The sequence below is a fragment of the Anabrus simplex genome, chromosome 9 (genome assembly GCF_040414725.1).
Source record: "Anabrus simplex isolate iqAnaSimp1 chromosome 9, ASM4041472v1, whole genome shotgun sequence".
Taxonomy (NCBI): domain Eukaryota; kingdom Metazoa; phylum Arthropoda; class Insecta; order Orthoptera; family Tettigoniidae; genus Anabrus; species Anabrus simplex.
Window position 1 is genome coordinate 145,799,119 of NC_090273.1, and position 14,860 is coordinate 145,813,978.

Below are 14,860 nucleotides of genomic sequence, written 5' to 3' on the forward strand. Positions count from 1 at the left end.
TTTTCTTATTATTTCGGAGGCTGTTGATGGATGGTACTAGGGAAGTCAGCTGGCGAATTGACGAAATAATGTCAATTGGTTGTAAATAATAAGTTAAGTTAATGTGTGTAAATGAAGGCAAATCCCTACATCTGGACCATTAGGTTAGAGTCCCTTTGTCGTATTCCTTCAACTAACGATTAGCATATCTTGGTTAGGAACCCGGGGAGAGTTTGTAGTTTCCCGGGTTGGTCTCATCTGAATTAAAGTAGAGGCGATAACATGGTCCATGTGATCGCGCCTACTTAGCCAACAGGTTATTGGTCCATGATCAGATAGGGTCATGGTGTTAACGAAGGTAAATCTGATACCTTCAGATATCAACGGTTCCACCACCCAAATGGAAGGGTGGTCAAAAGTGATAAATATTATGTAATCATTTTTCAGGAATAATTTGCCAAATTACCGGCAAATCAAGGGTCAACAGATTTTGATTGTGTGTAAAATTTCATTTGTTTACTTAAATAAAATGCTCCTTTAGCATTTGCAAGGAAACAGCTCCAGGTTCTTGTTCTTGTAAAATAGTAAACCCTTGGTGACCGTTTAAATATCTGTCCCCATTCCTAGGACGGAGCCTTCATAATTTCCCCTTGATCTGAATATATATAATTTGTGTGTTTTATGATGAGCCTTAAAGTTAAAGATTAGAGTGTCCCGTTCAACCCTGTAGTACTGATTGGATGGCGCCCTTACATTTAGCTTGAGATCTTATATCTCAAAATATTTTCTTTATTGAGTATTAGTTGCGATGGATTCGGACCGTAAAACTCCCTGAGATAAATGCTGGTTGGGACTCAGGCTTTGAGCGGGTACAGTATTCTACATTAATTCGGTATATAGCCGACAATATTCATTAATACTCAGCAGGACGCTCAATAGAGTCCTTGTTTGCTTGTTGGAAAAACGGCGTAAATTCAAAATACCTACTCCATATGCGATTGTTAAGTTGTTATTATTATTATTATTATTATTATTATTATTATTACCACTGGTCAGCGTAGGACAGGGTGGCATGGATGGCTGCATCAAACCAGTCTATGGACTGATGATTCAAATTATTATTATTATTATTATTATTATTATTATTATTATTATTATTATTATTATTATTATTATGCCTTTTCTTTCTCTTCTTTCTTAATCTGTTTACCCTCCAAGGTTGGTTTCCCTCGGACTTAGCGAGAGACACCACCTCTACCGCCTCAAGGGCAGTGTCCTGGAGCGTTAGATATTTGCTCATGGATACAACTGGGAAGGAGGACCAATGCCTCCCCCAGGCTCTCTCACATGCTATTCTGAAAAGAGGCCTTGTGGGTAGTTGGGAAGATTGGGAGAGGTAGACAAGGAAGAGGGAAGGAAGCGGCCGTGGCCTTAAGTTACAGTAGGTAGTGTCCCGACATTTGCCTGGAGAAGAAGTGGGAAACCACGCAAAACCACTTCGAGGATGGCTGAGGTGGGAATCGAACCCCCTCCACTCAGTTGACCTCCCGAGGCTGAGTGGACCCCGTTCCAGCCCTCGTACTACTTTTCAAATTTCGTGGCAGAGTCGGGAATTGAACCCCCGCCTCCGGGGTTGACAGCTAGTCACGCTGACCACTACGCCACAGAGGCGGACATTTCTATTATTATTATTATTATTATTATTATTATTATTATTATTATTATTATTATTATTATTATATTATGATTATTATTATTAACCAAACATTAGAGATGTATTTAACGGTGCAAGTGGCTGTGGGGTTTGGGTCATGTTTGCACGAGGGAGATAGTGCATTCGAATCCCATTGTCGGCAGCCCTGAAGATGGTTTTCCTGGTTTCCCATTTAGACACAATGCAAGTACTGGGTCTTTTTCCACTCTTAAGCATCGTCGCCAAAAGACCTATCTGTGTCGGCGTGACGTAAAACATTCTAAAAAAGACATTAAAAAAGAAAGATGTATTTAGATCCTATTTTGGCTAATGCTTCAGACAAAGAGGAAGTCACCCCCAAAATATGTCCAGCTCCTTAACTGAATGGTCAGCGTAGTGCTCTTCGGGTCAGAGGGTGCCGGGTTCGATTCCCAGCCGGGTTAGAGATTCTCAACCTTAAAAGGTTAATTCCCTTGGCTCGGGGACTTGTCTCTGCACTGTCCCCAACATTCCTGCGACTCATATACTACACATAACCCTCTCCTCCACTACAATAATAAACAGTTTTCTATACACGGCAGATGCCGCCCACCCTCGTTGGAGGGCCTATCTTGTAAGGGCTGCACCACGCTAGAAATAGCAATACGAAATTATTATACCCTAAAATATTACCAATAAAAATAATATTGGTTTTTCGTTCCGCTAACTACTTTTACAGTTTTCAGAGACGCTTAAGTATAAGGCTGGTTATCAGCAATGCGTCTTTTACTTATTTCAATGGTTAGAATTCATTGATTATATTGTAAATAAGCAGAACGGTTAACAGAATTGGAGTTGGTATGGAGAGATAAAACCAAAAGAGGCTGTTAAGCACACAGTCTTATAAAGGTTACGTAACTACTTTTAATTTAATTTCGTGTGGCTATTTCTAGCCGAGTGCAGCCCTTGTAAGGTAGACCCTCCGATGAGTGTGGGCGGCATCTGCCATGTGTAGATAACTGCGTGTTATTGTGTTATGTGTGGTGTGTGAGTTGCAGGGATGTTGGGGACAGCACAAACGCCCAGCTCCGAGCCATTGGAATTAACCAATGAAGGTTAAAATCCCCGACCCGGCCGGGAATCGAACCCGGGACCCTCTGAACCGAAGGCCAGTACGCTGACCATTCAGCCAACGAGTCGGATACGTAACTACTAATACAGAACATCTACATACCGTGCTGGATATGTTCGTACTTCTCATGACGTACACAACATCTCGACGTATCTGATACGCTTTGGTGCTGCTGGTTCAAGTCATTCGCTGCCATACTCAACACTGAAACATAATGAGAAGTCTATCAAAATACTGAAAACCAAGAGTAAACTGTTTTTCTACTGTACATTCTCTGATCATAGACCATTCTACACACCAGGAATTAGTATTAATTTTTCGTAGTTTTGTTTCATGTTTTCGGTGATAGTACTTGGAATGTTATTTAAAGAGTGGGTTGTTTCAAGAGGCAGTGCAATTGGGAAACAATAATTTCTTAACGATAATCAGAGAGAAAGAAAATGGACAAATGAAGGTATCGGCCAAAAGAAAGACAAGGGCCACGAAGGGCGTGAAACTGAAAGACTCCCTAGGCGTCGAGTGCTCTAATACCGTCGGGGTCGGAATAGAACAAGAGTTGACCAAGTGAGGTCGGATAGGATAGATGAAAGTGAGGGGCCTGCCACAAGTAAGTGGAAGCAACGCCAGTACTCAGCTAAGGGCCCCGTGGTCGTCATCCCACGCTCCAAGGTTCAGAGACCTTGGGACTCCATTTAGTCACCTTTTACGACAGGCAGGGGATGTTATTCTACCGTCCCCAACCACAGGGGATGTTATTTTAATTTTTTTTAAATATTGCGTGGATTCTGATTTTGGTGTTACATACTTTTAGTTGTATTGTTATTTCGTAAGAATATAAAGGGATTGCGTTAGTCATTCCTACGTACTTAGTGCGTGTGTTACTTTTGTGGCTGTAGAGATGAACGCAATACTGGTTTTACGTACCACTGACTACGTTTAAGGTTATCGGAGATGCCGGGGTGCTAGAATGTTGTGACACAGGAGTTCTTCTATGTGCCAGTAAATCTACCAACACGAGGCTGAAGTATTGGAGCACCTTCAGATAAAACCGGACTGAGAAGTGGTGATTGGTGGAAATACAGCTGGCAACCATCCTCTCTTAATACTAATAAGAGGGAAATTGTAAACAGTACAACACTTCGAAAAACGAAGGTTCGGCAAAATAAAAGGGAAGGGAAGACTCCCTAATGCCGTCGGGGTCGGAAAAGAACAAGAGTTCATCACCAGTCAATCACCAATAATCTGCTGTCGTCCAGGTGGCGGTATTGTTTACCTGGCCTCGTCTTAAATGTTTTCCCTATGATCTCTCCTACTTTTAAAAGCTCCACTCAAGCTTATTTGTCTAGTAATGTCATTCCACGCCATCTCTCCAATGGCATTTACTGAAGAACCTGGAGAAAAAAAAGAATGAAACGATGGGGTCTGATGGAACTGAAAAGTTCAGGGTGATTGAAAACTACGCAACCCATGGCAGTCATACTTATATTGTTTTTGTTTTGTTGCAGGTGGTGATCAATGATAACTGAGTACTGAGAACATCAGGAGCATGTTGAACAAACTGGAGGAAAGAATTTTCACTTAGGAAGAGCACATACGCAGTTTGATTTACGCAACCACCCGCGAACACTTTGGCGATGCTCATCCCGGAAAGGCACCTCCGAATAAATAAAGCATTAAAACGTCTTTACGATAATCTCAAGAAAACTGGGAATGCAGGAGATGCCCCTTGAAGTAGTAAGCCGACGGCTCTCGCCGAGGACAAATTGACGGATATTCAATTCGCAATGCTGAAGGGTCCAAATAAAGAAGGCCACTTTTATAGTGCAATTAATAGGGTGATAACCACACCTCTTTCTGAAAAGGAACCTACAAAAGAAATGACACTAATTTACGATACAGCAAAAAGCAGTGGTTACACAAGAAATTATGTCAATAAAATAAAGAATAAAATCATCACGAAACCAAAAACACTTCTCGAAAAACACAAAGAAAAGAAATATACGTAGTATTCACATATAGGAACAGGATTCGTACGATTTGTCTAAAACTTTCAAGAAATTCAATAGTGAAATAGCATACCGAACTAATAATTATAATAAGATTTTCGCAAATGCAAATACCATTAACACAGACAAGCAATTTAATAAATCAGGGATATACAGACTGACATGTCAAAACTGTAACCAAACATACATTGGACAATCAGGAAGAAACACATCCGTTTGATATAATGAACATATAAACGCAAAAAGTACGGGAGATATTCGGTTATGTGCGAACATATGCACGAAAATAATAATTCATTTACCAACATAGAACAAGACATGAAATTAACACATTCGACTAAAAAGAGAAATACATGAATGTCCTGGAGAAATTAGAAATTTATTTAGAACAGAAACAAAATATTGACAATAATTTAAATGAACACGTCAACGAAGAAAATCCGTTATTTAAATTAGCTAACCAATATGTGAAAAGAAAGAAAAAGGATAATAGATAACATCAATAAGAAAATAATGAAACGATGGAATCTGATGGAACTGAAAAGTTCAGGGTGATTGAAAAGCTGCGCAACCCATGGCAGTCATACTTATGTTGTGTTTTTGTTTTGTTGCAGGTGGTAATCAATGATAACTGAGTACTGAGAACATCAGGAGCATTGTTACGAGTCAGTACGGACCAATTAAGGACCGATAATGGTCAAATATGTCGATTTCTAATAAATCTTTACACAGGTTTTCAAGCCAGGGTGGTGTGTCTTACGATACAGCGAGTATCGTTGTGAGGTCGTTACACATGTGTCTGTTCAAAATGGAAGGTGTTCATGAGTTATTGCCAACCGGTGAGTTGGAATTTTGCCACTGGTTCATGGGCATCTGACGCAGGATGGAGAGGAGGCGGACGACAGATATTGGTCAGATGAGGCTTGGTTTCACCTTGGCGGGTACGTTACCGGACAGAATACGCGTTGGTGGTCGACTGAAATTCTCATGTGCTGCATGACTCTACCCTTCACGTACAAAATATCGGCGCATGGTGTGCTATGTCACAAAAGACACGAGCAAGAGTCAACGTTGCATTGCGTTGGTCAGGAAATTGCTACTCTGACTGAGGAGGGAAAGGAAAGGCCATGGTTTCAACAGGACAGTGAATCTATAATATTATTTATTTATTTATTTATTTATTTATTTATTTATTTATTTATTTATTTATTTATTTATTTATTTATTTATTTATTTATTTTTGATAGTGGTTTAACGTCGCACTAACACATCGAAGGTTTTCGGTGACGCAAGGATCTCGCATAATATTCATGTTACCATGGAGTACTTGGAATTTGTGCTATCAGAGTGCATCATTTCCAAGCCATGGTGGCCATTTCCATCTCCCGATCTCTCTCTTTCAGACCTTTTCTTATGGGGGTATCCGAAGTCAGAATTTGGAACTCCTAAAGACCAACATTCAACGCACTGCAGATAACATTTCAGTGAAACGCCCCGGGACGTGTTCACGAACATGCTCAGAAGGGTGTAGAAGTGTGAAGCAGTAGATGGTGCTCATTTTCAACATTTTTTAGTACCTCCATGTGTTGTGTAACTTTTCGTCCACCCTGTAGTAACAGCGAACTACTTGAAGAAAGTCAAACAAATACAAGCGAAGAATATTGAAGAATTACAGCAGTCTGCCATTGAATTAGGAATTTTGGTCCTTTCCTCGATTTAATAAAACTTAATCAACTTTTCAAAGGACTTCACCATAATATATGAAAAATATATATTTTGTCATCAAATGGATGGCTTCTGTCAGCTGGTGGTGATTATTGTTTTAAGAGGAAGTAAAACTAGCAACCATCCTCTATATAACACTATTCAGAGAGAAAAACCAAAGGGGTCCGTCACTTCGAAAAATAAAGATATTGCCAAAGAAAGACAAGGGCCACGAAGGGCGTGAAAATGAAGGACTCCCTAGGATTCGCAAACCTAATACCGTTGGGGTCGTAAAAGAAGAAGAGTTGACCAAGGGAGGTCAGGTAGCGTAGATAAAAGTGACGAGCCTGGCACAAGAGAGTGGAAACAATGTCAGGACTCTGCTAAGGGCCCCGTGGTCGCCGACCTTCGCTCCCAAGTTAAGAGCCTGGGAGGCCCCTTTCAGTCGCCGCTTACGACAGGCAGGGGATACTTTGTGTGATATTCTATCGTCCCCACCCACAAGGGAATACTTTATTTCACCATTCCTGGCTTCGATAAGGGTCTTACTGTGACGTGTCATATATTTATGCATTCAGCGGCCAGTCTCTAAAAATATCCTCATCATCAGAATAAATCTTTACAGAACACAACAACCACAAGTTACCAGCATACAATGGTTTTAGTTTAAGTCAAACGAGCAATAAAACCTGTCACTGATGCTAAAATGCAAACTAAAATGCATGTTTGATATCATCAACGTTGCGGACGCACGAACTCGTGAATTTATTTCTATGATAAATTGTCTCGTCCAAATGCCTTAGAAAGCAAATGTGGTGACAACTCAAGAGAAACTGTTGGCCGTTGATCTAGATGTTAGACTCCTTAAGACAGGGAAAATGGAAGAAATCCTAATTCAGTGGAGTGTCACTGTGTAAAAATAGATCAGAGATGGGAAATAATAAAGAAAGACGCTTAAGTAATATGCGGATGATGTGTTAAGGGTGAGAAACACCAGCCGTCAAGATGAAATGGATTACCAGAGAAGTAATGGAAATGATGAGGGAGAGAAGGAAATATAAGGACTCTACATCACAGGAAGGGCAAAATCATTACACAATGGTTAGGAATGTAGTCATCAGAGAAGCCAAGAAAGCCGAAGCGAAATGCACTGCCTGACAAGAAAGTTAAGCACCCAGAAGGAGTGGTCCAATATTGTCGGTATAAATGCACACCACTGACGTGTGAGTAAATGATTACATTTACAAGGATCTGTAATGTGTAGAGCGCCCACCAGAGTGCATTTGTGGTGGCACCGTGCTGTTGTTGATAAGATGTTACCAGTCAACTGCTGTAAGACAGTGCAGAGAGGATTACGTACAGTACGATGTACCCACGATGCCTCGCAGACGCGTTACAAATCCTATCCACCAACTGACAGCATTTGACAGAGGCCGCATTGTGGGACTGCATTAGGCTGGTTGGTCGTATTGTGCAATTGCCAGGCATGTGGGCCATTCAGATGTCACAGTGGCCCGAAGTTGGACTTAAATGGGTACATGAGGGCACCTGATGTCGTCGTGCAGGTTCGGGTCTACCAAGAAACACCACCCCAAGGGAGGACCGTAGTATGGTGCGCCAAGCATTGCGGGATCCCGTAACGTCGACACCCGCCACCCGCGAACATGTACTGGAGACTCTAGAACATCCTATGCGTTCCCGCACAGTGTCCCGACGACTCGCATGCGCCGGATTCGGGTCATACCGCCCCATGCGTCGATTGCCATTGATACCAGAACACTAACTCCTGCGTTTGGAGTGGTGCCTTGCCCGGGGGGCACGGATATAGGACGACTGGCGTCGCATCATGTTCATTGATGAGTCCTGCTTCTCCATAAACTCCGATGACCATCGTGGGTGGGTTTGGCGGCGTCGAGGGCAGAGGGCAGATCCTGTCCATATTGTGGAATGACACACAGGCGTAATCCCTGGCATCATGGTGTGCGGAGCCATAGGATATGCGTTCAGATCACCTCTAATTGTGCTTCGGCAGACTTCGACGGCACGGCAATACTTCACAGATATTCTGCGCCCGTACGTCCTACCCCTTATGGCACAGCGCCCTGGGACAATGTTCCAACAAGATAATACACATCCACACACAGCAAGTGTGTCTGTGGACTGTCTAGAGCATGATTGAGATCCTCCCGTGGCATGCAAGATCCCCGAACCTCTCCATCATCGAACACGTGTGGGATGACATTGAAAGGGGACTCCGTCCTTATACCAACCTGCGGGAATTGGAAGAACAACTGGAACAACTATCAGCGAACTTGCCCCAGGAGAGGATCCGAAGGCTGTTTGACACCATTCCGAACCGCATTGTGGTCGGGGAGGGGGTGCGACACCCTACTGACCTGGCGCCAACATTCCACCTGTAACTACCAACGGCCTTGTCTCTTTCATCCCATATTGTAATGAGTTCAATAAAGGCACATAGTCTTTCAGCATATGTAGTTTCATTCCTTTTCAACCACTCCTTCTGAGTGTTTGACCTTTTCTCAGGCTGTGTGTCTACACGACAAGTGCAACGAAGTGGAACAGCTTGTACCACAAGGAAGAAATGAGAAAACCTATAAAACTGTCAAACTACACTGAAAGAAAATGGAAATTGCAACACCCAGAAGGAGTGGTGCTACATTGCTGCAACTGAACATGCAACACGAGTGTTCGGTTGTGATTCGATGATTACACTTTCAGGTCCCTCTGACTGCAAGTTTGGACAACAATCAATACAGGATGTGCCCACCACGAGCTGCAATACACTGATGAATTCGTCGAGGCATGGAGTCAATGAGGCCCTGGATCGCTTCCTGAGGAATTGTGGCCCATGCTTGCTGCACTGCATGGGTCAGTTGTTCCAGAGTTGTGGGTGGCTGAGGACGGTTGGCCAGTTGTCGACCCATCATGTCCCACACATGCTCAATAGGACTGCGGTCCGGGGAGCTGGCGGGCCATTCTAAGGTTGTGATGTCGTGGAGAGCTTATCTGGAGATGCGTGCAGTGTGAACCCGGGCATTGTCCTGCTGAAACATCCCATTAGCAATGTTCGCCATCATAGGGACAACCACTGGATTGAGTACCCTATGAACGTACGGTCGAGCAGTCATAGTGCACTCAACAAGCACTAATTGTATTTAACATTAAAGCCAATAGCTCCCCAGACCATAATGCTTAGTGTTGGCCCTGTGTGCTTCTCGACAATAAGATCTGGGCGGCCCGTCTCCCCGGTACGTCGGCGCACACGATTCCGGCGATCACTGCGGGCAAGACAGAAGCGCGATTCATCACTAAAGACGACCCTATGCCATTCGTCGACCTACGTCGATCTTTCTCGACACCAGGCCAGCCTTACACGTCGCTGTTGTGGGATCAATGGAACACCTGCAGGGACACGGGCTCCCAAGCCAGCTGCACGCAGGCAATTCCCAGCTGTTTGTTGTGTAACGTGGGGTGCCACAGCTGCTCGAATTTGCGCTGCTGTTCCATGGGGTTCCATCCGGGCCATCCGAATGATGTGGCGATCCTCTCTCACAGCTGTCTGTCGCACTGGGCCTGTGCCAGGTCTACGAGTGTGGGTACCTTCATTTGACCACTGCTGCCATACACGTTGTACCGTAGATGCCTGTCGGCCAACACGTGCAGCGAGAGTCCTTAGCGATAATCCAGTCTCACACAGCCCAATTATCCGAGCCCTCTCAAACGGCGACAGTTCTTGATAGCGTGCTCTTCTCTGTCATCGAGGCATGTTTGACGGGGAACACTACACTGCACAGACAGCAAGTCAACTACGCTACACCAGAGTCCGTATACTGGAGTTGATTCCTCTGCGACCAATGACGTGGGGAGACCTGTAGCAACAATCCAATGGGTCTGAAACTTTGATCGTTTACATACCTACATGGCATCGTTCCATATCTTGAAAATCAACAGAAACGACCAATGCCTTCATGGTGCTGCAATTTCCATTTTCTTAAGTGTATTATTCTGTGACTCTCGGAAGACTGCTGTTGGCTTTACGTCGCACCGACACAGATATGTTTTATGGCGACGATGGGATAGGAGTGGGAAGGAAGCGGCCGTGGCCTTAATTAAGGTAAAACCTCAGCATTTGCCTGGTGTGAAAATGGGAAACCACGGAAAACCATCATCAGGGCTGCCGACTCTCTGAAGAAATGTGCGGGAATACGAAATTCACGGGGAGCAATTGCGCATCATCAAGAATATATTACCAATACGTGGACAGAATACTTCTCAGCCTTGTACAAAAGTGAATATTTTGAAAGGGAAGAAGTTGTAGATAAAAAAGAACTAGGAGGCCACATTCTAAAGGATGAGTTTCATAAAGCATTGAAACAACTGAAAGAAACCCCAGTGATAGATGAGATCCCAGCTGAGTTCGTTAAGGCAGCTTGGAATTCAATAAAATACTTACTGTATATGCTTTTCTGTGACGTACACATAACAGGGAAAGTGCCCTAAGACTTTAAGAGGTACACGTTTGTTTCCATATCAAAGAAAGCATCCGTAAATAAATTTGAAGACTTGCGAACCCTGAACTTGGTTTCTTAGGCATGTATAATACGAGTATTAACATCGACAGTGCAAAGCTGAATGATGATGATCAGATTGGTGTCAGAAAGGGAAAAGGAACATAAAAAGCAATTATTATTTTTCTGTAAAAATCCTTACTGAGAAATGCATGAGAAAGGACAGTAATGTATTTGTTGCTTTTGTAGACCGACGAAGGCTTTTGACAATGTCAACCGGAACAATCTGTTTGCCACTGCCGAGACAGAAGAATCACATAGAAATGTTATCAAAATTAAACTGTGGTAATCCGGTCTGGAGAATCTCATGTGAAATCACAGATATAAAAGGGGATTAAGACAATAATGAATCATTTCCCCCGTCCTCTTCAATTTGAATGTAATAGAAGCATAGATGCTGTTAGAGATCAAGTAAAGATAGGAGTAATTGTGCACGGAAATAACGTCGATATGCTGAGATTTGCTGATTACAGCCGTTGTTGCAGAAAATGAAGGTGTGCTGCTGACCTAGATGTTAGGTCCCTGTAAACAACAGGCAAGAAAATGAAGGTGAACTGGTTAACATGTTGTCAGAAATGAAAGAGGTCTTTACTGAACAGTATGACTTTACAACAGACAAGAAAGCACCAAGGTGTTGATTTGTGGCAGGCACATCAAGGAACAAGTGGAAATAGAACTGGCAATTTCAGCAAGTTACGGGTAGTAATCACATAAGACGGATATTTCAGAAAAGTTGTAGGCCTAATATCCAGAGTGAACCAAACTGAACTTCCTTTCAATAAACGGAAGATTATTTTCGGAGAGATACAGAGTGAAAATCACAGAGGAAGATCACTATTAAGGTGTATATGAATCAAATAATGCGTGACATGAACTGTGACAGCTATGTTGAATTGAAACCGAATGCACGGAAAAACATACGTGGAAAATTGCTACAAACCGATCCTTGAATTGACAAGAAGAAGAAGAATACAGGATCTGCAAAGAATGTGGTAGGGGATTGTAAGAAATAGCAGTGTATTTAAAAATGAAAAGTGTTCAGTATTTCTCTAGATAAAAAAAATACAAATATATATTATTGCGATGTAATTCCTATCAGAATTTGTTGTTGTTGGTGGTGGTGTTAGTTACTGTTCTAAAGAGAGGTATAGTCAACCATCCCCTATCAACTGCAGTCAGAAGAGGGGAAAAAAGAAGAGATCTGACTGTTCGAAGAATGAAGGTATCGGCGAAAGAAAGGGTAGTAAAAATTAAAGAATCAGTTGGCTTCGCAAAGCCAATACTGTCGAGGTGCGAGGAGAACAAGAGTTGACAAAGGGAGGTCAGATAGGAACAGCCTTCCATAAGATAGTGAAATCAATGCCAGTTTCAACTTGTTAAATGTGACTCAGAGCTACAGGGACCTGGGTTTAAAATGCCTTGAATTTTCGCATTAATTTTGATGTATAGAATTTAACACTGTTTTATAATATAGTGTTCAGGCATTACCACTTCTACAAATACAAAGCTATTTCTTCAGTCAGTATCTTTACTTCAGTTATACCTCCCCTTGAGTTAAATTCGGCTCTGCTTCTGTTGCTTCGTTTATTACCTGAAATTAATAATTTGCACTGGATTTTGCTGTTACTTCATACTGATGGGGCAGATTTCTCTTAATTACACGTTTTTTTTTCTATTCGATTCTATGTTACTTGTGTTTGAATTGGACCTGAAAGAATTACTCTTTAAGAAAGTTGTTACTGTAGATTTCTAAACTTGTTATTCAGGCTGATGACCAGGAATTCGAATGCATGAAGTGTATCCGGTGTAGGCCTACTTGCTGTTCACAATTTAGGACCGAGTGAGTGGCTGCGTGGTTTGGGTTTCGTAGCTGTCAGCTTGCATTCCTAAGTTATTTGGTTCGAACCCCACTATCGGTAGCACTGAAGATGGTATTTTCACACTAGGCAAATGCTGGGGCTGTACCTTAATGAAGGCAACGGTCGTTTACTTCCTACTCCTAGCCATTTCCTATCCCGTCGTCGCCGTAAAACCTATCTGTGTCGGTGCGAGTAAAGTAAATTGTAAAATATTAATAATTTATTATTATTATTATTATTATTATTATTTAATATCTATCTCCTCTGTTGTTTACACTCTTGTCAATTCGCTGTAACTTCAGCTTTCAAAATCAACCGTTATACCGCTTGAATAGCTAGACAGTGTTGTAATAGATTGCGAATATTTCAGCCCTATGATTTTCGCAAGTTTGATGGTTAAACGTTTTTCATGAAACTACGATATTCGTTTCCTATTATGTTACTGAGACTCTTTACTGCGAATATGCTATTTTGTATTTATTTTTGTAAATAACAGCCATATGGCGAGTGATGATAACGAAGGTCCTTTTACTTCAACTACCGGTACTAGTAACTTGTGCTATTTGTGGAAACCATTTCGCCAAGAGGCTAATAAATATTCATATAGGCTAGTGACATATCACAACGTCTCGCAAGGGACAGTGGCAGGAAATGTTGATGAAAACAAGGAGGCATCTTCAGGTGTCAAACAGAAAGAAAATTGAAACCATTTTTAAAACCAATGTCGATTATATCCAAGAAGGTAAAATTCCAATCAGTTTGCGTGAAGCAAACGCTAAATTATCATGACCTTAGCACCTTGCTCCTCGTTATTATAAGGAAAAACAAAATTAAAGAAATTTGCGGAATTAATCATAAGCACTCATCCAGTCCCTAGAGATCATCAAGGGCTAGAAAGGAAAGAAACCCGAGATTTATTTATTTATTTATTTATTATGGCTTCTTTCATGTGGCGAAGTTAGGGCACACGGCCCTCTCTTACAGAGATCGCTACGAGTATGAACTAATTCAATATAATTACTATAATAGGAGGAAAGGAGTCGTTCAAACAGTTATGAATTCAAACAATCCGAACGAATGTCCAATTCCTATTAATGAAATTGAAAACTTTATCAGGATATTTTTGGATCTCCGAATGAACATGATGAACATGACAGAGATCTTCGCAAAGGACATATCAAGGCTAATAATCTTTAGATACATCATCAGGGGAAGATCATGTCGTACTGAGAATTGTTAAAGAGCTATAAATTTATGAAATCCTAGCAGTAATTATAAATATAATGGTCTTTATCCATCATGTCCCAAAAAAACTTCGAGAAAGTCGAACAATACTGCTCTATAAGGGGAAAGGAGATGTTAAACCCTGTCCAGTAACTATTTACTATATCGTGAGAAGAATTACTGAAGGAGCTTCAGATCATGAATTAGGATCATTTAATCATCATTCGTTTTTCTCATTGTTGATCATCTAGACCTCATAAATCTATCATTTCTGCTTTGCAGCCTTGACGAGATGCCTCCATCCAGAGCGGTTTCCAGCTTTCCTTAACATTATTTGAAGAGGTAGGCCAGTGATCTTCTTCGCCTGTTCTGACCATCTACTTGCTGTTCTTCCTCGTGGTCTACTGCCTTCAACTGTTCCTTGCAAATTGGTCTTTTCCAAGTTCTCTCCTTCTCTTCTGAAAATGTGGCCAAGGAACTGGAGGTAACACTCACTCACACGGAAGATAGATGTTTCTAGATGCTAAGTTCGTTCAGAATGGAAACATTGGTTGTTCTTTCCGTCCAGGGTACACGCAGCATTCTCCGCCAACACCACATCTCAAAGGTTCCCAATTCGACTTTTGTCTCTAGCATTCACCGTCCAGGTCTCACAGCGTGCAAAAAGTCCGAGAACTCTAGTGACTCCACTAAGC

At 41.9% G+C, this 14,860-nt stretch overlaps 1 protein-coding gene across 2 annotated transcripts in view; it reads right to left on the minus strand.

Moving 5' to 3' along the window:
• The window catches only part of LOC136881035 (uncharacterized), a 156,177-nt gene that overhangs the window by 75,881 nt on the left and 65,436 nt on the right, over nt 1-14,860 (minus strand). For both annotated transcript variants that reach the window (XM_067153634.2, XM_068229227.1), the window contains exon 2: nt 2,886-2,987. In XM_067153634.2, the coding sequence (XP_067009735.2) occupies nt 2,886-2,979 (94 nt within the window). In that variant the 5' untranslated portion in view covers nt 2,980-2,987. The remainder of the gene's footprint in view (nt 1-2,885; nt 2,988-14,860) is intronic.